This window comes from Saccopteryx leptura, chromosome 10 (assembly GCF_036850995.1).
Source record: "Saccopteryx leptura isolate mSacLep1 chromosome 10, mSacLep1_pri_phased_curated, whole genome shotgun sequence".
In the NCBI taxonomy this organism is placed as follows: Eukaryota; Metazoa; Chordata; class Mammalia; order Chiroptera; family Emballonuridae; genus Saccopteryx; species Saccopteryx leptura.
This window is the reverse complement of record NC_089512.1, coordinates 50,495,039-50,522,641: the sequence shown is the minus strand read 5'-3', so window position 1 is coordinate 50,522,641 and position 27,603 is coordinate 50,495,039. Positions and strand designations below refer to the sequence as shown.

The following is a 27,603-nucleotide window of genomic DNA, read 5'->3' as shown; positions in this document are numbered from 1 at the left end:
ATTCAGAACAGTGCCTGCTGATACATAGTAAGTGCTCAACAAATATTTGCTGACTGGATGAAAAATGCATTAAATTTGAGGTTTCCTGTTTTACTTGAAAAACCAGAATCTATAACTCTGGATCTGTACTCCCAAGTGGCTTGAGGTGAGAAGCTGTGGTTATTCACAAGGTGCAGGGGGGCTCTGGCTGGTTGGTTCAGTGGTAGAGCTTCGGCTCGGCACGTGGATGTCCTGGATTTGATACCTGGTCAGGGCATACAAGAGAAGTACCCATCTGTTTCTCTCCCCTCCCCCTCCCCTCCCTCTCCCCCCCCTCCCCCTCCCCCTCCTCCCCCCTCCCTTAATGGGCTTGCTGGGTAGATCCTAGTTGGGGTGCATGTGGGAGTCTATCTCTGCTCTTACTGAATTAAAAAAGTAAATGTGCAGGGGCTCCTCAGTTTGCTGTAGACCATGCCTTCCTATGTTGTTTTATATTTGGCAGGGGGAAGCAAAAGGAGGCAGCAGGTCCTAGAGGCAGGGGTGGGGCTTAAAGCCTAAAATGAGACTAAGGCAAGGGTATCGCAAGCAGAGGAAATAAGATGTGCTAGTGACAATGTAAAAAAGGGTGTGATAGGCTGAGGATGGTGGATGATTGGTGACTGTCAGAGAAATGAGTAGTAAAGTGGGCTGGGAAGTTGTGGCTGTGTCCTGTAGGGGCAGACCCAAGGAGCCTTCAGGTTTCTTTTTAAAATATTACTAGATTTGTCTTAAATATGGAAGGATGTAAAGAAAAAAATGGCCCATTATCTCCTTTCCTAGGTAATCCCTATAGACATTTAAAAAAAAATGTTTAACATGTTAAAAAATTCAGAGGTTCAAAAGTGAAAGTAGCCTGACTAGGCGGTGGTGCAGTGGATAGAGCGTCGGACTGGGATGCAGAAGACCCAGGTTCGAGACCCCGAGGTCGCCAACTTGAGCGCGGGCTCATCTGGTTTGAGCAAAAAGCTCACCAGCTTGAGCCCAAAGTCGCTGGCTCGAGCAAGGGGTTACTCGGTCTGCTGAAGGCCTGCGGTCAAGGCACAGATGAGAAAGCAATCAATGAACAACTAAGGTGACGCAACGAAAAACTGATGATTGATGCTTCTCATCTCTCTCTGTTCCTGTCTGTCTGTCCCTATCTATCCCTCTCTCTGACTCTCTCTCTGTCTCTGTTAAAAAAAAAAAAAAGTGAAAGTAAGGCCCTGGCTAGTTGGCTCAGCAGTAGAGTGTTGGCCCAGTGTGTACAAGTCCTGGGTTCAATTCCTGGTCAGGGCACAGAGAAGAAGTGACCATCTGCTTCTCCACCTCCCCTCTCTTCCTCTTCCGCAGCCATGGCTCAAATGGTTTGAGCAAGTTGGCCCTAGGTGCTGAGGATGGCTCCGTGGCTTTGCCTCAGGCGCTAAAATAGCTTGGTTGCCCAGCAACAGAGCAGTGGCCCCAAATGGGCAGAGCATCGCCTGATAGGGGGCTTATTGGGTGGATCCTGGTCAGCGCACCTGTAGGAGTTTGTTTCTGTCTCCTCACCTCTCACTAAATAATTTTTTAAAAAATGAGAGAAAGTAAAAGCCACCTTTCCTGTGCATCTCCCCCAAAGTTAGTAGCTGCTAACAAATAAGTACTTCTAGGAAAAAATATTCCTATATAACAATTTAGATTTTTATATTTCAAAAGGCTTAGTGCTTTAAAAAAAACTTTAATGAGTTTAGAGAGAGAAAAAGGGAGAGACAGAAACATCAATTTGTTCCTGATGTCCCCTGACCAGGGATCAAATCTGACTGGCAATCAACCTTTGGATGTCAGGATGATGCTCTAACTAACTAAGCTATCCAGCCAAGGCAAGCCTTAATGATTAAAAAAAAAATTATTTATTGATTTTAGAGGAAGGAGGAACATTGAATTGTTCCACTTACGCATTCGTTGGTTGATTCTTGTATGTGCTCTGACTGGGGATTGAATCCACAACTTTGGCATATTGGGGTGACACTCTAACCAACTGAGCTACCCGGCCAGGGTGGCTTAATGAAATATTTTTTTTTTAGCAAGAGAGACAGGGACAGACAGACAGGAAGGGAGAGAGATGAGAACACATCAGCTCATAGTTTTGGCACCTCAGTTGTTCATTGATTGCTTTCTCATATGTGTGTTGACCAGGGGACTCCAGCTGAGCTAGTGACCCCTTAGACAAGCCAGTGACCCAGGGCTTCAAGCAGTGACCTTTGGGCTCAAGTCAGTGACCATGGGGTCATATCTGTGATTCCACACTCAAGATGGTGACCCCGCACTCAAGCCCGATGAGCATGCACTCAAGCTGGTGACTTTGGGTTTGAACCCGGGTCCTCAGCATCCCAGGTTGATGCTTTATCCCAGGCGTCCCCAAACTACGGCCCACAGGCTGCATGCAGCCCCCTGAGGCCATTTATCCAGCCCCCCCACCGCACTTCCGGAAGGGGCACCTCTTTCATTGGTGGTCAGTGAGAGGAGCACTGTATGTGGCGGCCCTCCAGTGGCCTGAGGGACAGTGAACTGGCCCCCTGTGTATAAAGTTTGGGGACCCCTGCCACTGCACCACCATCTGGTCTGGCTAATGACATTTCTTTTTAATTCTTTTTTTTTTTTTTTTTTTTTTTTGAGAGAGAGAGAGAAATGGAGAATGACAGAGAAAAAAGCATCAACTCGTTGTTCCACTTAATTGTGCCATTGATTGCTTCTCAAATGTGCCCTGACTGGAGCTCAAAGCAGTAACTTCAGGCTCTGAACCACTGCCCTCGGGATTGAGCCCTAACTGGGGCTCACACTGGTGCCCTTGGCATTGACCCAGGGCTTGAAACTGTGACCTCAGCGTGTTCTATTCACTGCACCAGTGGCGAGGGATTAATGATTTTTTTTAAAACAAAGAATATATATGCTTCTTGAGGGAAAATTCAGATAATACAAGAAGCATATAAAATAAGAGCTTAAGCCCCTTATCCTCTTTTCCTATAATCCCCAAAGATACCCATTACAAACAGTTGGTCTTTCAGACTTTGTTTGCATATATACCAGTAGGCAGTTTTGTCTTTTTAAATATGAGATTACACTTGTTAGTTCTTACTGCATAGCTTGGACATCAGGGCTCCCTCATTCCTTCTGAAAGTTATATATCATGTTTATTTAACCAGTACCTTTATGATGGACATCTCTTGCAGTAGACTCTACTTTTCCTCAGTAGGGGAAAAGGATTAACAAGCTTAGTGTGGAGTTTCTTGAATGGTTTATTTGTTTGAGCAGAATTTAATACAAATGAATTAGAAGTACAAGATGTAGGGCTGTAGAATGCCATGGGATAATGGTAAATCCAGGTCACAGCTGTGATGTTTGCCACGCACTGCTTTGGAGATAGTTCTGGGGGAAGATTTATGGAGCATTTGTATACCAAGCTGGGATTAGACTGGATCTGAGTTTCATAGCACATTAATATTGTGAGCCGATAATCTAGCTTCTTTCCTATGGACTCCTGGAATAGCTGTATGTGGAGGGGAAAAGAATAGGGCTGAGATTTTATCTGTATCTCTGAGGAGATTTGGGGTGAGGAGGTAGATCTCTTGATTGACCCTGGGAACCAAAAGTACCTTTCTTTCTTTTTTTTAAATTTTTTTTATTTATTTATTCATTTTGGAGAGAGAGAGAGAGAGAGAAAGGGGGGAGGAGCAGGAAGCAGCTTTGACTCCCATATGTGCCTTGACCGGGCAAGCCCAGGGTTTTGAACCGGCAACCTCAGCATTCCAGGTCGACGCTTTATCCACATTCCAGGTCGACGCTTTATCCACTGTGCCACCACAGGTCAGCAAAAGTACCTTTCAACATCAAGGTTTTGATTTGGAGGAAGGAATTAGCAGAGAACTTTAGAAAGGCTCAGGGTATAATGGGAAGCACACTGCCCTCAGGAGTAAGAAGATTGGCATCCACTCCTCACAGGTCCTTGGGTTTCCTTGACTCTTAGCTATAGGATTGGGTTGGCTGGTTTCTAGGGACCCTTCCAGTACTAAAATGTTAACTTTTATTTTGCTTCTGTGTGTTCTGAAGTATATGGTAGTCCTTTCCCACAAGGAACTTGCAGTGTAGAGTTAGACTTTTTTTTTTTACAGGGACAGAGAGAGAGTCAGAGAGAGGGATAGATAGGGACAGACAGACAGGAACAGAGAAAGATGAGAAGCATCGATCATCAGTTTTTTGTTGCGACACCTTAGTTCATTGATTGCTTTCTCATATGTGCCTTGACCACGGGCCTTCAGCAGACCAAGTAACCCCTTGCTCGAGCCAGCGACCTTGGGTCCAAGCTAGTGAGATTTTTTTGTTGTTGTTCAAGCCAGATGAGCCCATGCTCAAGCTGGCGACCTCAAGGTCTCGAACTTGGGTCCTCTGCATCCCAATCCGACACTCTATCCACTGTGCTACCACCTGGTCAGGCGAGTTAGTAGACTCTTGATCTCTCAACTCATTCCTTCCCACTGCAGCATGAGGATATTATCTGATAAGTGTGAGAAAGTGAGCAGTTTAGTTCCTTTTATAGTGGGTGGAATGGGATCCATCACTCAGAGAGAATCTTTGTCTTAGCCACTGTCACTTTCCCTTTGATTGTTGGAGCCCCCACTAGTTTTTAATTTGCCAAATACTTCATGTATGAAATCGCCCTTTCATGACCTCTGTTTTTTCTTCCAGGTTAATTCCAAAGATAGTTCTCGTAATTCCACTAACTCTGAATTTGCAGCTGAAGCTGAAGGTCAAAATGATACAATTGAACCAAACAAGGTTCAGAAAAGGAAGAGGGATAGACTTCGAGACCAAGGCTCTACAGTGATCTACCTGAAGGCTATCCAGGGCATCCTGGGAAAGTCGATGCCAAAAAGGAAGGGAGAGACAGCCAGTAGGGCAAAATTGAACACAGGAGAGCGTCCCAGCCGTGGAGAAGGACCAGCCAGGAGTGTCTCTGTGTCTGCTCCTCAGAAAGAGAAAGAGTCAGCCCCAAAGGACAGAATGAAAGAGGAAAAAAAGGCTGTACCAGAGAGGAGCAGCCTCTGTGACAGGAGAGTGGTGATAGACCCTCAGGAGAAACCCAGTGAAGAACCAGTTGGTGACCAAAGGACAGTTACTGACAAGCACTCTCCATCCCTAGAGTTTTTGGATGACTCTGACTCTCATTTAGAAAGCCAAAAGGTGAGTCTTGCTCGTGCCAAGCATGAGGTTTTTAGTTCTCTTGATTAAATATAGTATTTGATCTTTCTAGTTTGATCCTAAGTGTTACCCATTAAAGAAGCACTTTACTTAACTCAGGAATCCAGGCAACAAATTAATGGTTTTCTTCTAGCATACCTTTAAGAGTTATTAAGAAACCTCAATTCAGTGCTTTTTATTTTATTTATTTATTTTTAAGATTTTATTCATTATAGAGAGGGGGGAGAGAGAGAGAGAGAGAGAGAAGGGGGGAGAAGCAGGAAGCAGCAGGAAGCATCAACTCCCATATGTGCCTTGACCAGGGAAGCCCAGGGTTTTGAACCGGCAACCTCAGTGCTTCTAGGTTGACGCTTTCTCCACTGTGCCACCACAGGTCAGGCAATTCAGTGCTTTTTATTTTAAACACTTAAATGTTTGTTAAGATATGGATTTGCCTGACAAAGGCCAAAATAACAGTGACTTAAAGAAAATGGAAGTTTGGCTTGACGAGGATGTCTGTACAGTGTCAGGACCCTGATGCCTTCTGTCTTGATGCTCTGCTGCCCTTAACACAGTTGCCATCTTATGCTTTGAGATGGCTCTTCTGGTAGGACTCAGTACATTACATTGACCAGTCCAGCCACAAGGAAGGAGAGAAGAGAAGAAGAAAATACATTTCTTCCCTTTTAAGAGCTTGGCTCAGAAGTTGTCCACATGGTGTCTTCTCATATTTATTGACAAGAATCTAGAAACTTGGCCAACACCTAGCTGCAAGAGAGTCTGGAACATTAACTTCCATCTGTGTTGTTATTAAGAAGGGGAAAGTGTTGGCCTGACCTGTGGTGGTGCAGTGGATAAAGCATCGACCTGGAAATGCTGAGGTCGCCGGTTTGAAACCCTGGGCTTGCCTGATCAAGGCACATATGGGAGTTGATGCTTCCAGCTCCTCCCCACCTTCTCTCTCTGTCTCTCTGTCCTCTCTCCCTCTTCCTTTCTCTCTCCTCTCTAAAATGAATAAATAAAATAAAATTAAAAATTAAGAAAAAAAAATCCTCAAGGGTTGTAACAGTTACAACTCTTTAAAAAAAAAAAAAAAAAAAAGTGCCTGACCTGTGGTGGCGCAGTAGATAAAGCGTCAACCTGGAAACGCTGAGGTCGCCGGTTCAAAGCCCTGGGCTTGCCTGGTCAAGGCACATATGGGAGTTGATGCTTCCTGCTCCTCCCCCTTCTCTCTCTCTCTCTCCCCCCCCCTATAATGAATAAATAAAATCTTTAAAAAAAAAAAAAAAAAGAAGAAGGGGAAAGTGGCATTGGAGGGAAACTAACAATTTTTTTTTATCACAGGGTTTTTTTGACAGAGAGAGAGGGATAGATAGGGACAGACAGGAAGGGAGAGAGATGAGAAGCATCAGTTCTTTGTTGCAGCTCCTTAGTTGTTCATTGATTGTGTTCTCATATGTGCCTTGACTGGGAGGCTATAGCAGAGGAGTGACCCCTTGCTCAAGCCAGCGACCTTTGGACTCAAGACTCAAGCTAGCGACCATGCGCTCAAGCTGGTGAACCTGTCTTCAAGCCGAATGAGCCTGTGCTCAAGCCAGCGACCTCAGGGTTTTGAACCTGGATCCTCCATGTCGTAGTCCGATGCTCTATCTGCTATGCCACTGCCTGGTCAGGCGTGAAACTAGCAATTTTTTTTTTTTTGGTGACAGAGACAGGGACAGATAGGGACAGACAGGAAGGGAGAGAGATGAGAAGCATTGATTCTTCGCTGTGGCACCTTAGTTGATTGCTCTCTCATATGTACCTTGACCGGGGATGGGGGTGAGGGTACAGCAGACTGAGTGACCCCTTGCTCAATCCATTGACCCTGAGCTCAAGCTGGTGAGCCTTGCTCAAACCAGATGAGCCTGCGCTCAAGCTGACCTTGGGATCATTTTTTGTGTGTGGGTGACAAGAGAGACAGAGAGGGGGCCAGACAGACAGGAAGGGAGAGAGATGAGAAGCATTAATTCTTTGTTGCAGCACCTTAGTTGTTCATTGACTGCTTTCTCATATATGCTGTGACTGGGGGCTACAGCAGACCAAGTGACCCCTTGCTCGAGCCAGTGACCTTTGGCTCAAGCTGGTGAGCCTTGCTCAAACCAGATGAGCCTGTGCTCAAGCTGGCGACCTTGGGGTCTCGAACCTATGTCCTCCGCATCCTAGTCTGATGCTCTACTGCGCCACTGCCTGGTCAGGTGAAACTAGCAATTTTTTTTTTTTTTTGTATTTTTCTGAAGCTAGAAACGGGGAGAGACAGTCAGACAGACTCCCGCATGCGCCCGACCGGGATCCACCCGGCATGCCCACCAGGGGCGACGCTCTGCCCACCAGGGGGCGATGCTCTGCCCCTCCGGGGCGTCGCTCTGCCGCGACCAGAGCCACTCTAGCGCCTGGGGCAGAGGCCAAGGAGCCATCCCCAGCGCCCGGGCCATCTTTGCTTCAATGGAGCCCTGGCTGCGGGAGGAGAAGAGAGAGACAGAGAGGAAGGAGGGGGGGTGGGGGATGGAGAAGCAAATGGGCGCTTCTCCTATGTGCCCTGGCCGGGAATCGAACCCGGATCCCCCGCACGCCAGGCCGACGCTCTACCGCTGAGCCAACCGGCCAGGGCCACTAGCAATTTTTTTAAAAAATATTTTTTTTATTTATTGATTTTAGAGAGAGGAGAGAGAGAGAGAGAAAGGATGGGGGGGGACAGGAAGCATCATCTTGCTTCTTGTATGTGCCTTGACTGGGCAAGCCCAGGGTTTCGAACCTGCAACTTCAGTATTCCAGGTTGATGCTTTATCCACTGCGCCACCACAGGTCAGGCGAAACTAGCAATTTTTAACATAGCTTATAATTGTGGAGAAAAAGCATTCCTTTGTTCCACTCATCTCTGCCCACCCTTTTACTGCTCCTAGAGGTAGTCTCTTTCATCTCTTTTAGCTCTTCTATTATTTAACTCCATATTTCTAAGTAATTTTATACTGTTCAATGATTTTTGAATTCTAGACATTTGTAGACTTCCTGCTAAGGAAAATGAGAATTTAGTTTTCTACACTAACTTATTTCAGTGGCGCCCGTATCCATAACATATTTCTTCCTCTTCCTGTAGCTCCCTGTGTTGTAATACAATTTTTGGCTAAATCTATTTAAGATTTATTGTCACCATGTTTATAGCTGAGTCATCTAGTATATTGTGATTATATTTCCTTTCTTGTAAAAGTTTGTTTCTCTTGGAGGTCATTGTTAACTTTTGTTTTTTAAGATTTTATTTATTGATTTTTACAGGGGGAGGGAGTGATGAGAAGTATCAACTCATAGTTGCTTCACTTTAGTTAATTGATTGCTTGTCATATGTGCCTTGACCAGGCAAACCCAGGGTTTTGAATTGATGACCTCAGCATTCAGGGTGATGTTTTATCCACTATGCCACTACAGGCTAGGCTCGTTAACTTGTTTTTTTCTTTAGTTTTCTTTGTACCTGTCACTAATTTATCACCAAACTGCTAATGCCATGAAATTCTTCTCAGTAGTGTCAAAATAAGCAATATATCCAATTATTTTCCTTTGAGGTGTGCCTCCCTTAATTGTTTCTTTTGGATTCCTTCACCCTTTTTCCTTTTTTTTTTTCAATCTCTGCTTTTTTATGAGTATTGAAGGTGAATGCATATAATAATACATACATACTTTTTTTCATTTTTGATATACTTAATTTCTAAGAATATAGCTTTAGGTTTTTGAGTATTAAAATATCTTATTCTTGTTTTGAGGTTATAATACTTTCTTTTGTCTCTCTGAGCATATTAGTTATAGGTTTCTTCTGAAGTTTTCTTCTGCTTTCTGCAATACTTTTTCTCTGTGTTTCCTTCCAGTTCTATTTTTCCCTCCCAAAATATTTTGATTTCTACCTTTGTGTAGAGATTTTTCTCAGATGTCTTGACTATCTGTTCACAAAGATGAAACATTGGCCCTGGTGGGTTGGATCAGTGGTAGAGTGTCAGCCTGGCATGTGGATGTCCCAGGTTCGATCCCTGGTCAGGGCACATATGAGAAGCGACCATCTGCTTCTCTTCCCCTCTTTCTCCTCTGACTCTTTTGCTCTCCTGCAGCCAATGGCTTGATTGGTTCAGATAGTTTGGTTGGTCTAAGCGTCGGCCTCAGGTCCTGAGGATAGCTTTGTTGATTTGAACACTGGCCCGGACGAGAGTTGCCAGGTGGATCCCAGTCAGGGTGCATGTGGGAGTCTGTCTCACTATCTCCCTTCCTTTCGTTTAAAAAATAATAAAGATAAAGCATAAAAAGCCAATTGGAAGTTCTGAGTTCATGGGTGGGCTTTTATCAGCTGGTGACTTCAACATAAGGTGAAGGCTTTGGGTCATTTTTGGGCTCTCAGCTCTGTAATGTGATCCTGAGGGGCTGTTTAGTGACCCCTGAGAGAAATCCTTCACTCTCCTCTGCCTAGGAGGCACACATCTGGCTGCTGGTGTTTGGGAGTCAGATTGAGGGAGGTGCCTGCGTTTTCATTGTCCAACATGTGATGGTCCTTTCACTTGACTGTGTTACCATTCATTGTTCCTGATTATTCCACAGCCTCCTTGGTTTAACTTTTCCAAGCATGAACCTTAGTCTTTTGCTAGGTGGGGAAAGGACAGAACTATCTGCACAGAATGGGATCAGGGAGCTGAGGATTTACAGCTTCCAACTCATTCTTCTGTTGTCATCTGAAACTTCATTTTCATTTTGAGAGGTCTGGTGCTTCCAGTTCCTGAGCCTTTCTGGGATTCTGTAGGGTGATTCAGCCTGTTTCTGGATTTTTCTACTGCAGTGTTAGGGGCCATCTATGATCTGTTTATCCAATAACTTCATCTTTCTGCTTTCTAGCATCTAATTTTTATTTAATTTGCTTTGCTGTTTATTCTTTGTTTTCTCTGTAGGTTTATGCCTTTTCAGATCCATGTCTTATAACTTTCAAAGGGTTTTTTTGGCAGGAAGGACAAAATCCACATATGTGATAACGTACTTGGAAATCCTAAGAACCAGTAGGGTTTCCTCTCTATTGTAGGTCATCAATTTGTTTGGCTGCCTAGCATTCTGTTGTATGGATGACTTCTAAAATTATATACCCATACTTCTATTTGTCAGGACATTTAGATTGCCTCTGTTAGGAATGTACACTGCTCACAAAAATTAGGGGATATTTTATCTCTTCATATTCATTTTGAAATATCCCCTAATTTTTGTGAGCAGTCTGTTTGGAGGCGGCATAATATGGTGGGTAAGAACATGAGTGTTGGAATCAGAAGGGGTGAAATCCTGGCTCTGCTACCTGAACTATGATCAGAGAAAACTCATTTAACCTCTTTGAACCCCAGTTTCTTCCTTCGTCTGAAAGGCACGGTTGAATATTATCACAATTAAGCAAACTAATATAGGATTCAGCAAACTTTTTCTTAAAGGGCCAGATAATAAATATTTTAGGCTTTGTGGGCAATATAACCTCTGTTGCAACTATTTAAAACTCTGCTATAGTAGCATGAAAGCAGCCATATTTAAGTGAATGTCCTGTGTTCCCATAAAACGTTATTTATTTATTTATTTTTATTTATTTTTATTTTTTTTTATACAGGGACAGAGAGAGGGATAGACAGGGACAGACAGACAGGAACGGAGAGAGACGAGAAGCATCAATCATTAGTTTTTCATTGCGCGTTGCGACTTCTTAGTTGTTCATTGATTGCTTTCCCATGTGCCTTGACCGCAGGCCTTCAGCAGACCGAGCAACCCCTTGCTGGAGCCAGCGACCTTGGGTCCCAGCTGGTGAGCTTTTTGCTTAAGCTGGCGACCTTGGGGTCTCGAACCTGGGTCCTCTGCATCCCAGTTCAACACACTATTCACTGCGCCACCTCCTGGTCAGGCCATAAAACTTGACACCAGCAGGCAGTATGTTGGTCTTGGCTGTGGGCTACCGTTTGCTGAACACTTACTTTACTTAGTGCTAGTGTGTAGTAGGCCCTCAATAAACATAATTTAAAATTTTACCATAACGGTTTGAGCCTAAGGCAGTTTTTAATATAGCTGGTCTCCCATTTTCCCAAAAAGAAATTATGAAAATCTTTTCTTGGCCAACTTGACTATTTACAGCCTTTCAAGGGCTTTCATATCTCTTTTTTTTTTTTTTTTTAAATGACGAGAATTATGGGCTGGGTTTCTTTCAGTTATGGTTGATGTATTCCCAGTTGTTGTTTTTTTATTTTATTTTATTTATTCATTTTTGGAGAGGAGTCAGAGAGGGAGAGAGAGAGAAGGGGGAGGAGCAGGAAGCATCAACTCCCATATGTGCCTTGACCAGGCAAGCCCAGGATTTCGAACTGGCGACCTCAGCATTTCTAGGTTGACGCTTTATCCACTGTACCACCACAGGTCAGGCAAGGGCTTTCATATCTCTTTATAGTATGTATTGAAGAAACAATTTTTTTCCCCTTTCTGCCATTTTTCCCACTCATTAATTTGATGAAACCTTTTCACATATATTTTTGGCATGGTAAAAATTAAATTGCATGGAGAATTAAATACAGATTCCTTAGACCCACTCTGAACCTTTAATTACAATATCTCAGGGTCGGTAGGCCTTAAAAAGTTGTGTTTTAAAAGCTCCCTAGATGTTCTGATGTGAAGCTAACTATTAATGTTATGTACTATTGCATTATTTATTCTACAGAGTAATTCCAACAAATATTTAGGAGCACTCACTATATGCCAGGCACTGTTCTAGTTGTTCAGAAGACATCAGTGAAGAAAATAAAAATTCCTGACCTTGTAGAACTTCGGTTCTGGCCATGCTAACTTGACTTAATGCAGTGTATAGTTGTTCTGGTTAATGTGGCACCTAGTGATGTAATATAACCATTTTATTTTGCTCTCAATTTGATGAGTCAGCAATTCAGAAAGGTCTATACTGGGCATACCTTGCTGGGGGGGCTCTTACGTGATTTCATTCAGATATTGGGAGGGCTGCAGTCTGAAAGCTCAACAAGCTGGACGTCCAGGATGTTCACTCACACATTGGGCTGTCGATGCTGGCACCTACATGTGACCTCTTTAGCATGTGGTCTTGGGTGGCTTCCCCAGAGGAGCAAGCTGAGAGAACCAGGGAAGCTGCAAGGCTGTTCTGACCTATCCTTGAAAGTTGCATAGTTTCACTACTCATTTTGTTGGTTATGAATAAATCACTAGGTTGGCCCAGGTTCAAGGGGAGGAGTCACACATCCCATCTTCAATTAGGAGTAGTGTTAGAATTTCTGGACACATTTAACAGCTGCCACAACTCTGTGGTTTTGCACAGAGGTGGATTAAGGTTGGTTGAGGCCCTGGGCACAGAAGAAAATATGGGGTCCCTTAAAAAAAAGAGAGGCCCTGGGCAGTTGGCCAAGTGGTAGAGTGTTAGCACGCACGTGGAAGTTCGATTCCACAGCCAGCATACACAGGAGAAGCACCCATCTGCTTCTCCACCCTTCCCTCTCCCCTTTATCTCTCTCTTCCCCTCCCGCAGACAAGGCTCCATTGGAGCAAAGTTGGCCCCGGCACTGAGGATGGCTCCATGGCCTCCGCCTCAGGTGCTAGAATGGCTCCGGTTGCAATGGAGCAATGCCCCAGGTGGGCAGAACATCACTCCCTAGCTGGCATGCTGGTTGGATCCCGGTTGGGCACATGCGGGAGTCTCTCTGCCTCCTCATTTCTCATTTCAGGGGGAAAAACAAAAAAAAAAACAAAAAAAACGGAAATAAAAATACATGTTGACCATAATTTTTTTTTTTAAAGATTTTATTTATTCATTATAGAGAGGAGAGAGAGAGAGAGAGAGAGAGAGAGAGAAGGGGGGAGGAGCAGGAAGCATCAACTCCCATAGGTGCTTTGACCAGGAAAGCCCAGGGTTTTGAACCGGCAACCTCAGCGTTTCCAGGTTGACGCTTTATCCACTGCGCCACCACAGGTCAGACCCTTGACCATATTTTTAAATAAATAAAAAATATTATGTATTATTAATGTTAAAATTGCACGTCTGAAACCAAACTTGGTGTCATTAGAAAAAAGTGTAAAGTCAGGGTTTTGTGGGGCCCTTCAGAAGTTGGGTCCCAGGGCATGTGCTCGGTGCGCCTGCCATTAAATCCGCCTCTGCTTTTGCATTTTGAATGTATTAGAACATGTTGGAAATGAGATTCCTGGCATTGATTTTTTTCTGAAACCCCCAATACACGGAGCACTTTTTCTCCAGAAAGATCATACAGAAATGGGTGCAGGTATAGCATTTAGAGATGCTGTTTAGAGATGGCATTATGAGTTGATCCCCTGGGCCTGATTGGACTGGTGGTAGTTGTAACTTGGCTCACTTTCTGGAAGTTTTAAGGAAACTAGTGACAGAGTGAGATAATGAGCCACTGTGAAGCCTTCACCATGGCCAAAAAACAAGCCAGAGTTATGTTCTACAGATGGCTGAGTACAGGAGTCTGTCTTCACACTGGAAGGCTAACCCTTTGTTGTTTCTTTTCTGCAGCCTAAAGAAAGGGAGGTGGTGATAGAGAACACGTCTTCTGGAAGTGACTGGTCCGACGTGGACGAGGTCTCCACGGTCAGATTCTCTCAGGAGGAGCCCATCTTGCTGAAACCCTCGGTAGTTCCAGAGCCTTCTGCCTTCCCCACTGACTATGTCATGTATCCGGCTCATTTGTATAGTAGTCCTTGGTGTGACTACGCCAGCTATTGTACCAACAGTCTCAAGCCTTCTAGTTACCCTTCCATGGGCAGCAGCAGCAGCAATGACACCCTGCAGGCTGGGAGGAGCAGCCAGGGCCTCCTGCGTGATTATTCCCCTAGCCCTACAGTGAGCTCCCAGAACAACTCCAGAGAGCTGGAGGAGACAGAGGAAGGCAGATCCCAGACTTCTCGCCCATTTCGTTTCTCCAAAAGTTTAGAAGATCAGGTGAAGGAGAAAAGAACATTCCAGGAGGAGGCACCACCCCGTTCTTGTGAAGGACATGCATCTAGCTCTCTGCCAAGGAGCCAATGGGAGCCAAACCTAGAGGAGGGCTTCATTGATACCCATTGTCACTTGGACATGCTTTATTCCAAGTTGTCTTTCAAAGGAACCTTCAGCAAGTTCAGAAGGATTTATAGCAGCTCCTTCCCTAAGGAATTTCAGGGCTGCATCTCAGACTTCTGTGATCCCAGGACACTGACAGATTGCCTGTGGGAGGAGCTGTTGAAAGAGGATCTGGTTTGGGGGGCCTTTGGCTGTCACCCTCATTTTGCACGTTACTACACTGAGAGTCAAGAAAGAAATCTTTTGCAAGCCTTAAGGCATCCCAAGGCTGTGGCATTTGGGGAAATGGGTTTGGATTACTCTTATAAATGCACCACACCTGTCCCAGAACAGCACAAGGTAATGAAGTTCTCTTTAGCTTGCTTATAGCTTTTTTTTTTGTTTTTTTATTTTTTTTATTTTAGAGATAGAGGAAGGGGGAGAGAGCAGAGACATAGGAATATTAATTGGTTCCTATATGTTCCCTGACTGGCAATGTCTGTGCTTCGGGACAATGCTCTAATGAACTGAGCTATCTGGTCAGGGCTACAACTTATTTATTTATTTTTCTTTTAATAAAGTTCTTAGTTTATTAGTCTTAATCCCCAGAGTTAAGTCACTGAAGAATCTTTACTTGTCTTGTTTTCCGATCTCCAACTCACTTTTTTTTTTTTTTTTTTGTATTTTTCTGAAGCTGGAAACCGGGAGAGATAGACAGACTCCTGCATGCGCCCAACCGGGATCCACCCGGCACGCCCACCAGGGGGCGATGCTCTGCCCCCTCCGGGGCGTCGCTCTGTTGCGACCAGAGCCACTCCAGCACATGGGGCAGAAGCCAAGGAGCCATCCCCGGCGCCCGGGCCATCTTTGCTCCAGTGGAGCCTCGCTGTGGGAGGGGAAGAGAGAGACAGAAAGGAAGGAGAGGGGGAGGGGTGGAGAAGCAGATGAGCGCCTCTCCTATGTGCCCTGGCCGGGAATCGAACCCGGGACTTTTACACGCCAGGCCGATGCTCTACCACTGAGCCAACCGGCCAGGGCCTTTTTTTATTTTTTAATAATTTTTTTTAAAGGTTTTTTTTTATTATTCATTTTTAGAGAGGAGAGAGAGAGACAGAGAGAGAGAGAGAGACAGACAGAAGGGGGGAGGAGCTGGAAGCATCAACTCCCATATGTGCCTTGACCAGGCAAGCCCAGGGTTTCGAACCAGCGACCTCAGCATTTCCAGGTCGACATTTTATCCACTGCGCCACCACAGGTCAGGCGATCTCCAACTCACTTTTTGCCAGCACCAACATTGGCCTTTGCAGTCCCCTGACTTGCTTCATTCTGTTCTTGCGTTCCTTTTTCTGTTTTCTTGAGATCTTCCTCACATACAGGCCGTGTCTTACAAGTCTGTGTTTGGGTTCATTTTCTTTACGTAATCCAAGGAATCATAAATCATGCCAAAGCCACTTGTCCTGCCACCTCCAAGGTGGATTCTGAATCCAAACACATAGAGGACATTTGGCATGGTCTTACACATTTTGGCAAGATTTTTCCCAACTTTCTGTCTTAAATGCTGTAGTCTTCCTGGAGTGAAGGACATCAATGACCATTTGTTTCTGCTAAAGTAGTCTGTTGTTTGTGAACTTCCTGCTCTGGATAGTTACTGTGTTCTTAATGGTGGTCCACTTGCTGACAATTTTAATTTCTCTTTTAGTTGTTGACCTTGAACAACAGCCTGACCAGGCGGTGCCACAGTGGATAGAGTGTAGACCTGGGATGCTGAGTATCCAGGTTCGAAACCCTGGGGTTGCTGGCCTGAACAAGGGGTCACTGGCTTGGCTGGAGGCCCCTGGTCAAGGCACATATGAGAAAACAATCAATGAACAACTAAAGTGCTGCAGCTATGCGTTGATGCTTCTCATCTCTCTCTCTTCCTAGGTGCTGTCTGTCCCACTCTTTGTCTCTCTCTCTCTTGCTGGAAAAAAAAATCTAAAAATATGGTTTCTCTATTTTGGGGACTAAAGAATTTAGAATTACCCTGGCTGTTTGGCTCAGTGATAGAGGGTCAGCCTGGTGTATGGATGTCCTGGGTTCGATTCCTGGTCAAGGCACACAGGAGAAATGACTATTTGCTTCTCTACCACTCCCCCTGCCCCTTCTCTCTCTCTGTCTCTCTCTTCTCCTCCTGCACCCATGGCTCAGTTGGAGCAGATTGGCCCCAGGTGCTGAGGATGGCTCCATGGCCTTGCCTCAGGTGCTACAATAAGCTTGGTTACTGAACAACGGAGCAGCAGCCCCAGATGAGCAGAGCATCATCCAGTAGGGGACTTGCTAGGTGGATTCTAGTCGGGGCGCATGCAGAAGTCTATCTCTCTGCCTCCCCGCTTCTCAAGAAAAAACCAAAAAACTAAAAATTTAATTGTTCTTGTTCAGACCATCTAGATGTCATTATTTATTTAATTTTTTTTCAATAGATTTTTATTCATTTTAGAGAGGAGATGGGGGGGGGGGGAGGAGCAAGAAACATCAACTTCCATGTATGCCCTGACCAGGGTTTCGAACCAGGGACTGCAGCATTCCAGGTCAACACTTTATCTACTGTACCACCACAGGCCAGGCTTTCTCATTTGAGAGAGAGAGAAATGAGAAGCATCAACTCATAGTTGAGTCACTTTAGTTGTTCATTGATTGCTTCTCATAGGTGCCTTGACCAGGGGCTCCAGCTGAGCCAGTGACCTTGGGCTTCAAGCTAGCAATTTTTGGGCTCAACCCATTGACCATGTGATCATGTCTATGACCCCACATACAAGCCAGAGACCCTGCACTCAGGCTGGTGAGTCTTTGCTCAGGCCAGGGACCTTGGGGTTTTGAAACTGGGTCCTCAGCGTCCCAGGTTGGTGCTCTATCCACTGCACCACCAATGGTCAGGCTAGGAGTCATTTTTCAAATTCTTCACAAGCCATTTCTCATATATTTTTAAAAATATATTTATTGATTGATTTTTAGAGAGGAGAGAGAGAGAAAGAGAAAGAAAGAAAGAAAGAAAGGTGAAGGGAGGAGCAGGAAGCAGAAACTCATACTTGTTGCTTCTCATATGTGCCTTGACCAGGCAAGCCTAGGGGGGTTTTTTTTTGGTAATTTTTTTTTTTTGTGCTTTTTCTGAAGCTGGATACGGGGAGGCAGTCAGACAGACTCCCGATGCGCCCGACCGGGATCCACCCGGCATGCCCACCAGGGGGTGATGCTCTGCCCATCTGGGGACGTCGCTCTGTTGCAACCAGAGCCATTTTAGCGCCTGAGGCAGAGGCCACAGGCCATCCTCAGCGCCCAGGCAAACTTTGCTCCAATGGAGCCTTGGCTGCGGGAGGGGAAGAGAGAGACAGAGATGAAGGAGAGGGGGAGGAGTGGAGAAGCAGATGGGCGCTTCTCCTGTGTGCCCTGGCCGGGAATCGAACCCGGGACTCCCGCACGCCAGGCCGACGCTCTACCACTGAGCCAACTGGCCAGGGCCAAGCCCGGGGTTTTGAACCAACGACCTCAGCATTTCAGGTCAACACTTGATCCATTGTGTCACCACAGGTCAGGCAATTATGTTTTTTGTTGTTGTTTTGTTTTTGAGAAAGGGACAGTTAGGGACAGACAGGAAGGGAGAGACACCTTAGTCGTTCATTGATTGCTTTCTTATATGTGCCTTGACTGGGGGGGGGCTACAGCTGAGCCAGTGACCCCTTGCTCAAGCCAGCAACCATGGGGTTATGTTTATGATTTTACCTTCAAGCCAATGACCCTGTGCTCAAGCTCATAGAGTCAACCTTGGGATTTCGAACCTGGGTCCTCTGCCTCTCAGGCTAATGCTCAATCCACTGTGCCACTGCCTGGTCAGGCTATTAGTATTTTTGTTTTTTTAATTTACTGATTTGAGAGAGAGGGGGGCAGGGGGAAGAAAGTGAGAAGCATCAATTTGTTGTTCTGCTTAGTTTTGATTCAGTTGTGTACTCATTGGCTGCTTCCCATATGTACCTTGACTGGGAATCGAACCTGCAGCCTCATTGTGCTAGGATACCGTTCTATCCACTGAGCCACATGACCAGGGCTGAATGCTGGCACTACAGGTTCTTAGCTGCAAATTACTTGACCTCACTTGGAGCCTCAGTTTTTTCTTTTTTTTCTTTTATTTATTTATTTATTTTCTTTTTCTGAAGCTGGAAACGGGGAGAGACAGTCAGACAGACTTCCGCATGCGCCCGACCAGGATCCACCCAGCACGCCCACCAGGGGGCGACACTCTGCCCACCAGGGGGCGATGCTCTGCCCCTCCGGGGCGTTGCTCTGTTGCGACCAGAGCCACTCTAGCGCCTGGGGCAGAGGCCAAGGAGCCATCCTCAGCACCCGGGCCATCTTTGCTCCAATGGAGCCCCGCTGCGGGAGGGGAAGAGAGACAGAAAGGAAGGAGAGGGGGAGGGGTGGAGAAGCAGATGGGTGCTTCTCCTGTGTGCCCTGGCTGGGAATCGAACCCGGGATTTCTGCACGCCAGGCCGACGCTTTACCACTGAGCCAACTGGCCAGGGCCGAGCCTCAGTTTTTTCAACTGCATGATGGGCTAAGAGTACCTACCTTAGGGTGCTTGTGAGGGTTACTGCAGTGGTCCCCTTTTTTGGGCCACGGACCGGTTTAATGTCAGAAAATATTTTCACGGGCCAGCCTTTAGGGTGGGACAGATAAATGTATCATGTGACCGAGACAAGCATCAAGAGTGAGTCTTAGATGGATGTAACAGAGGGAATCTGGTAATTTTTTAAAAAATAAAACATTGGGCCCTGGCCAGTTGGCTCAGTGGTAGAGCATCAGCCTGGCGTGCAGGAGTCCCGGGTTCGATTTCCGGCCAGGGCACACAGGAGAAGCGCCCATCTGCTTCTCCACCCCTCCCCCTCTCCTTCCTCTCTGTCTCTCTCTTCTCCTCCCGCAGCCAAGGCTCCACTGGAGCAAGGTTTGCCCGGGTGCTGAGGATGGATGGCTCTGTGGCCTCTGCCTTAGGTGCTAGAATGGCTCTGATTGCGGCAGAGCGACGCCCCCTGGTGGGCATGCCGGGTGGATCCTGGTGGGGCGCATGTGGGAGTCTGTCTGACTGCCTCCCCGTTTCTGGCTTCGGAAAAATACAAAAAACAAACAAAAAAAACCCATCGTTCAGACTTAAATATAAATAAAACGGAATAATGTAAATTATTTATTCTTTCTTTGCGGACTGGTACCAAATGGCCCATGGACCGGTACCGGTCCGTGGCCCGGGGGTTGGGGACCACTGGGTTACAGGTTATAATCTACCTAAAATGCTTTGAGTGTTACCTGGCTTTTTAGTAAGACCCAGTAAGCCTTATCTATTACTGTACATTATACAGTATAGTTTATTTTATTTTTTTTTAGAGGAGGGGAGATGGAGAGACTCCCGCACATACCCCGACCAGGATCCACTGACTAGGCAACCCCTGTCTGGGGCTAGTGCTCAAATCAGTTGAGCTATCCTCAGATCTAGGGCTGACACTCGATTCAGTTGAGCCACTGGCTGTGGGGGGGGGGGGGAGAGAAGGGGGAGAGAGTTGGGGACTCAAGCAGATGATCATATCTCATTTGTGCCCTGACTGGAGATCGAACCCAGGATTTTTGTATGCCAGGCCAACACTCTATCCACTGAGCCAACCGGACAGGGCCTAGTATAGTTTAAAAGTACAGAGTTGGAGACAGTGGGGCTGCCCATTGGACTGGGTGTTCAAAATGGTCCTAACCCACACGTGTTGTCACTTTGTCTTCTAGGTATTTGAGAGACAGCTTCAGCTGGCCGTGTCTCTAAAGAAGCCGTTGGTGATTCATTGCCGAGAAGCTGACGAAGATCTGCTGAGCATCATGAAAAAATTTGTGCCCTCAGACTACAAGATCCATAGGTTAGGTGGGAGCTTCAGCGGGCAAATGAAATGAATGCATCCTTTTGTCTAGGATGTTAGTTGGAAAAATGAAAACTCAGTAGGAGAGCATGGATAATATTACATCTTTATGTAGTATCTTTTCTAAAGATTATTAGGTTGAACCATATGAAATTTCTGATATTTAACATTTTTTACTTATAAAACTGCAACTTTACATGGATTGAGCTAATACTCTTAAATCACCAGTGAGCAAGGCGGGGGCTTTTGTGACCTGCCAGGTGGCAGGCTAACATGGAGTTTCTGTTCTCAGAAATGAGGACTGTTGATGGTGGGAGAGGCTGCTGTGGAATCTAATGACAGCACGCAGGAAGACTCCGGGGCACCTACATAAACATTTTCTTTCTTTTTTTGAATTTGAAAGTTCAGCACAGTGCAGGATGTGTTTTACCTGAATGATATCTAGGGGTTCTTGAGTTCAGTTTGACAAAGTCTCTGATCTCTTACCATGTACCTGTTCTGGGTGGTGGCTCAGCTACGGTAAACAGATGAATCAGCTGCTGACTCCTTTTTTTGTTGTTTTTAAATTTTTATTTATTGATTTTAGTGAGAAAGGAAGAGAGGGAGAGAGAGAAAGACAGGAATCTTGATCTGTTCCTGTATGTGCCCTGACCAGGGATTGAAGCGGCAACCTTTGTGCTTCTGGAGTATGTCTTAACCAACTGAGCTCTCTGGCCAGAGCAGTTGGTGCCTTCTGTAGAGGGCATGGGGCTGAGGTGGGCATAAGTGCTGTGAGAGCCAGAGGAGGGGCCATTAGCTAAGCCTGGCTGGAAAGGGGTCAGGAGGTGATGTCTGGGCGACTCTTTCAATATGGGTGAGATGGGTTAACTGAAAATAACAGGGAGTCTAGAACCCAAACCAGGTCTTGACGTGGCAGAAGTGGGTGGGCTGTCAGGCTTGTCAGGCCTGTAGGCCTCTGCCCTACAGGTACCCAAGCAGAGACGAAAGTCTGAACTCTAACTGGTGGCACACACCACAGATGAAGCACAGTCACTTGGCCCTTCTGGGTTTGTTGTTTTTTTATTGCTTCCTTTTGGGCTGACTTGAATTCTTAGGGTGGTGGTAGGAAGATTAGGGCTAATATAGCTCAACAAGGAGTTGTGGCTGGAGGAAGCGCTGAATTTCCAGATTGGTTAACAATTAAGAACATGAACAGCTATCAAATTAAGAAAATTTACCAATTTACCCATAGTCTCACTCCCTGCTTTTTTTTTTTTTTTTTTTTGGCTCTTATTTATTTTATTTTATTTTTATTTATTTATTTTTGTATTTTTCTGAAGTTGGAAATGGGGAAGCAGTCAGACAGACTCCCGCATGCGCCCGACTGGGATCCACCCAGCATGCCCACCAGGAGGTGATGCTCTGCCCATCTGGGGCACTGCTCTGTTGCAACCAGAGCCACTCTAGCGCCTGAGGCAGAGGCCACAGAGCCATCCTCAAGCCCGGGCCAACTTTGCTCCAATGGAGCCTTGGCTGCAGGAGGGGAAGAGAGAGACAGAGAGGAAGGAGAGGGGGAGGGGTGGAGAAGCAGATGGGTGCTTCTCCTGTGTGCCCTGGCCGGGAATCGAACCCGGGACTCCTGCACGCCAGGCTGACGCTCTACCACTGAGCCAACCGGCCAGGGCTTTTTTTTTTTTGGCTTTTAAAGATTTTTATTGATTTTACAGGGGGAGGAGGGGGAGCAAGAAGTATCAACTCATACATAGTTGCTAAAGTTTAGTTGTTCATTGGTTGCTTGTTTTATGTGTCTTGACTGGGAAAGTCCAGTGTTTCAAACTGGCAATGGCTGTCCAGGTCAATGCTCTATCCACTGTGCCACCACAGGCCAGGCCTGATGTTTTTATTTTTTGTTTCCTTTGAGTTCATTTGACTACATGGATGTAATTTTTACTTACAGTAGTTTGTAATCTTAGAGGAGCTGCAGTTTTAAATTCTGCTTCTCTTTCCATGTTATAAGCATGCCCTGTCCCTGTATTATTGCTGTATCTTCTTGGGCATTATTTCTGTATAGTTTTCTTTGTGTATATGTAGTAGCTGTATAATATTGTGCAGTGTAATGGGTTATGGGTGAGCATTGCTCACCAAGTCATTTTGGGTCTTACTGTGTTAGAGCCAGCCTTTGTGTTTACTGTGGAGTCCTTCCTTTGCATGCTGTCTTCCATTTCTGGAAGAAATTTATTCACAGAAAGTAATTAACAAGGGGTTATATGTGTAGAAGGAGTAGGGGCGGCTACAGAGGGAATTTGAGAGTGCTAATCTGGACTTCTCCTCCCAGGCATTGCTTCACTGGCAGCTACCCGGTCATCGAGCCCCTGTTGAGGCACTTTCCCAACATGTCTGTGGGCTTCACGGCAGTCCTGACTTACTCCTCTGCCTGGCAGGCCCGGGAAGCTCTGAAACAGATCCCACTGGAGAGAATCATCGTGGAAACTGATGCCCCCTACTTCCTGCCTCGACAGGTAGGCATGTCTTCATGTTGAGTTGAGGCACTGAGGAGAGAGAGGGTAGGGAGGTGGGTGGTCACCCTTACAAGCTTGGCAGGGCCCGAGCCCCAGTGACTTCCAGGTCCCAGCCTTGGCTGTATAGATGTCTCCTTGTATTGCTCTGCAGGACCAAAAGTCTAGGGGGCTGAGAAGCTGAAGGGTAACCACTCTCTTCCAGGCAGTGCAAAGCCCTACCCTGTAGAGGGTAGTCCAAGGAAGCGTGGGACCCTGCTCACCCAGAGCCCCCCATGACTAGGACTCTCCCTGCACCTGCAGGTAAAGGGGTCTCTACAGGGCAGCCCCAAAGAGGTCCTTACTGGGAAAGGGCCGGGGAGGGAGTTCTTTGTAATAACTGCGTAGGAGGCACAGCGATGTTCTGAATGCTTGATATCTTCCAGGTTCCCAAGAGCCTTTGTCAGTATGCCCACCCAGGCCTGGCTTTGCATACAGTTCGAGAGATTGCCAGGGTCAAAGATCAGCCGCTCTCCCGCACCTTGGCCACCTTGCGTGAGAACACCAGTCGTCTCTACAGTCTTTGAGAAGAGAGGGTGCAGGAGTCTCCTATAAAAGGTGATAAAATTCACATATGTTTTTTATAAATCAGGACAAAGTGTCTTTTGCTGCATTTTATTAATGTAGAGATTATAAACACAGAGTGATTTGTGTTGAGTGAACTTGGTTTGAAACATTCTTCCTTTTCTCTTCCCTGTTCTCCAGGACGACCAGTGCCCTAACAACAAAGGTTGGGTTTCATCTCTGCCTGGGTCCCAGGGTTTGGAGAGACCATTGGAATGGAGAAAATCAGGACAGGAAATGGAATTTTTTCCTTGAAACCTCATCTTAAGGCTTTTGTTTCTGGCTGGCGGGTGGGTTGGGTGGTGGGGTTCAGTGGAGCAGGCTGACAGTGGGGGTTTGCCTCCTGGCCACATGCTCCAGGGCAGTTAGGGAAGAAGAAAGGCTGGTAAGGTAGAAGGGTAAAACAAGTTTGCCAATCCCAGTCCCTATTCTCTGCAGCCTGTGTGTTTGAGCAGTTTGTGAATAAAGTTACCTCCTCCTTGGTGTGTAACTTGGTTGCTGGTTCTCAGTTCTAAGAGTGAACTCCCAGAGGGAAGTCTCCTGTGGGGGATCTTCGCCAGAGATCTGTGCAGTCACCCCCTGCAGCCATGGAGTCATCGCCTCCCTTCCCTGGATAAGTCTTCAGTTTGGCTCTCGCTGTGTCAGCTCTGCATCGGCACAGGGGAAGGACCTCAACCGCTACTCTCACTGGTCCTACTGCCCTCAGTACAGAGGGGCAGAAGGGCACTCATTGTCCAGGGAAAGTCCTGGTTAATGGAGATCTGGACAGATTGGGGAACTCAAGCAAGAGGCCTCGAGGAAAAGGACCCCAAAGAAGGTGTTCCCATTTACTGATGCCCCAGGGCTGTGGCTTGACTTTGTTAAACTGATAAGGGTCTGGTTTGGAGCAGAAGCTACCTGCTAGTCTGCTGTCAGGGTCCCAGCTGCCCTTTGTTCCATTTTTACCCCCTTCTGGAACACTGGACCAGAAATACTCATTTTGTTTCTTTGCATATGATGGATGGCCTCTTGTGTGCCCATCCCAGGTTGAGAGTAAATCAGTTCAATTCTCCAAAGGTCTGCTAGGGCCACTCAGCCAAGTTCTGTTGCCTTTGCAGAACAAGCAGGCCTGGTGTCTATAAATCTTAAGTCCTACTCATGGTTTCCCTTGCCTTTACCTCTGTCCCCTTTCTCTGTTGGAAATGAGAAACTCTCCTTTGACTTTTTTTTTTCTGAAGTGAGAAGTGGGGAGGCAACAAATCATACTCCCACATGTACCTGACCAGGATCCACCTGCCATGCCCACCAGGGCGTGACACTCTGCCCATCTGGGTCACTGCTCCGTTGCATCCGGAGTCGTTCTAGTGCCTGAGGTGGAGGCCATAGAGCCATCTTCAGTTGCCCAGGCCAACTTTGCTCCAGTGGAGCCTTGGCTGCAGGAGAAGAGAGAGACAGAGAAAGGAGAGGGGAAGGGTAAAGAAGCAGATGGGCGCTTCTCCTGTGTGCCCTGGCTGGGAATCGAACCTGGGACTTCCACATGTGGGGCCAACGCTCTACTGCTGAGCCAGCTGGCCAGGGCCTCCTTTGACTTTTGAGCAGCTGGGTCATCTCACATTTCGAGCTGTGTTCTGCTCCCTGCCTGTGCCTTGTAAAGGTGTATTCATTATAGGCCTTGGAATGTGACAGTGGTCAAGGGTTAGGTGTGAAGACACTCTACTTGGTCCAAAAGGATCCTGACCCCAACCTTCTACAGTGAGACAGGCCACCAAATTCCTTGTGTGCTTCTTGGAAGCTGATAGGTTAAAATTGTAAAATCCATCACTTAACGCTGGATTTCTCTGGGTGTTTTTGGAAGGTGCATTTGAGCCTTGTAAGTTAGGAGATAATGGATTTAACATATTTTCTATATGGTGTTTCTGTCTTGCCCCCTGTACACAAGTTGCCGCGAAGTGGGCCTTGATTCACTGTCAACCTTCTACGGATTAGCTGTGTGCTGTCTGTGCCTCAAATTTGCCAGTGTGGGGAATCGGGGCTTGTTCTCTTGTTTTGGGGAACTACTAAATATTTCAGAGTGCTTCATTGTCACCCAAGTGAACTGTAGTGTATCCATCTCCTTCACAAGCCCTGTAATGTATTAGTACTGCCTACATGGGAAACCAACGAGTCCTGTGTTAGAGGGTTAACAGTGATTAACAGTGATGACAAACTGGATATCTCGGCCTGTGCAGTCTTCCGAGGTAAGGCACAGGTGCTATATACTTTTATCTCTAGGATTCAGAATTACCATTTCTGTGCTGTGGGCATGAAAGCTGGTCGGCAATGTTTTGATTTGGGGTGGCTGACTCGATTGTTTTTGCTCTGCTGCCAGAATGCCTGTGTTACCCCTACCCCTGGCTGTCAATTTCTGAAAATAAAGGGATGGATTCTCAGCCAACTCCATGCTCTCTATATTTTATTTATTTATTTATTTATTCATTCATTCATTTTAGAGAGGAGAGGGAGAGACAGACAGAGAGAGAGAGAGAGAGAGAGGAGAGACAGAAAGAGAGACGGGGGAGGAGCTGGAAGCATCAACTCCCATATGTGCCTTGACCAGGCAAGCCCAGGGTTTCGAACCGGCAACCTCAGCATTTCCAGGTCGACGCTTTATCCACTGTGCCACCACAGGTTAGGCTGCTCTCTATATTTGTTAAGAGTTTTCAGAATGAGAAGAGTGGTTCAGTTGTTGGCCAACTTCGTAACCTGGGAACCCAGGGGTCTGGAGACATTGTCAAGTGTGCGTGTGCCTCTGCACAATTCTACTGGAGATAGGGCATAGTACCTTCTTAAAAGTTCCACTGTCTGAGCATTTTACACTTTGGGAACTCAGATGTACTGCTGTTTAGCCTTTAAAAACTACAAGGATACCTCTTCCTTTATTTTCAGAGCAGTGCAGTAGGAGGAAGAACTACCGAGCTCTCAGGTGTGGTGTTGACGAATCGGTGTTACCATGAGCTTTGGATGAGGAACTCCTCTGATGCCTAAGGCAGACTTTGGAGGAAATTCTTTTACTCCTTGCATTCAGTCTTCTAATCTGGTACTGAGGTATTGAATACAGAGGCGCAAACCAAAAGTAAACCTGTGAAAAGGAAGGCTCTGCTCTGAGAATGCTAAACAAATTTGAAACCTCTATTTAAGGCCTTATCTTTGAGACTCAGTTATGAACTGTGCATTTTTACTCCCCCCCCCCCCCCCAGGGACAGAGAGAAGGATAGAGAGGGACAGACAGACAGGAACAGAGATGAGAAGCATCAATCATCAGTTTTTCCTTGCGACACCTTAGTGGTTCATTGATTGCTTTCTCATATGTGCCTTGACCGTGGGCCTTCAGGAGACCGAGTAACCCCTTGCTCGAGCCAGCGACCTTGAGTCTGAGCTGGTGAGCTTTGCTCAAACCAGATGAGCCTACGCTCAAGCTGGTGACCTCGGGGTCTCGAACCTGGGTCCTCTGCATCCCAGTCCAACGCTCTATCCATTGCGCCACCGCCTGGTCAGGCGAACTGTGCATTTTTAGCATATTCCTTCACTTTGGCTCAGTTCCTTTCCGGTTGGACACACAGTGGACTGCATCCACTCAGAGACAGTCTGTTTGTAGCTGGAAATCTGCCACTGTTGGCTTTTCTAGTGTTTTATATCTTTTCTATTTAGTTTGAGAGCAATACTATTCATTTACTGTCAGGACCTTCATTTTTGCACCACTTATTTTTATAAAACAAGGGCAACTGATTGAATAAACTCAGTCAAACAAAGATGCTCAGTGGTCGGCCAGCCTGTGATCGGTCAGGGTTTATTTGTTGGTATGTTGGGAAGTGGATTTAGATTAAGAAAGGTAGCTAAGCATGGGTCTCTGTTCTTTTTTTTCATGTTGTCTTAAGGGAATTTCTGAGCACACACCTATAAGTGTACAATGAGTTAAATACATATGCTACCATACTGATGTACCAGGTATATAGTAAGTTTTTTTATAAGGAGATTTTCCTGCAGCACGTATCTTGCTCACCCCAGTGGTAAGCACATCCCATGCAGAGAACCTGAAGTTGGTGGTATCATTAAATGATGCTGAAGGAGCAGGTTTAAGGATTGTTTGAAATGCTGCGTTTTCTCAAGTGTGTCATTTGTTTCCTTTGATATCTTATTTCTGCCAATTGTTGGCTTGAAGGTGACCCAGTGTATTATAAAGGAAAGTAAAAAACGGAAACAGATCCCTTGGCACTAGGAGTAAGGCAAGGGAATTAACACTGGGAGACACTACGCTATG

The 27,603-nt window shown here is 46.1% G+C and overlaps 1 protein-coding gene and 1 pseudogene across 2 annotated transcripts in view; one reads left to right on the top strand and one right to left on the bottom strand.

Annotated features, from left to right (window-relative positions):
* The window catches only part of TATDN2 (TatD DNase domain containing 2), a 34,641-nt gene extending 8,901 nt beyond the window's left edge, over window positions 1-25,740 (top strand). The window contains exons 3-8 of one of the 2 annotated variants that reach the window (XR_010747231.1): window positions 4,717-5,211; window positions 13,784-14,668; window positions 20,102-20,229; window positions 22,544-22,727; window positions 22,930-23,027; window positions 23,150-23,285. Coding sequence is in view for 1 of the 2 variants with exons in the window: in XM_066351525.1 (XP_066207622.1) it covers window positions 4,717-5,211; window positions 13,784-14,668; window positions 20,102-20,229; window positions 22,544-22,727; window positions 23,150-23,290 (1,833 nt within the window). In the remaining variant the exon portion in view is untranslated. Of the gene's footprint in view, window positions 1-4,716; window positions 5,212-13,783; window positions 14,669-20,101; window positions 20,230-22,543; window positions 22,728-22,929; window positions 23,028-23,149; window positions 23,322-23,468 lie in introns of those variants that run through there. The other variant, XM_066351525.1, reaches the window with a different exon arrangement.
* Window positions 1-27,603, bottom strand: part of LOC136382484 (metallothionein-1A-like) — a 269,363-nt pseudogene that overhangs the window by 225,398 nt on the left and 16,362 nt on the right.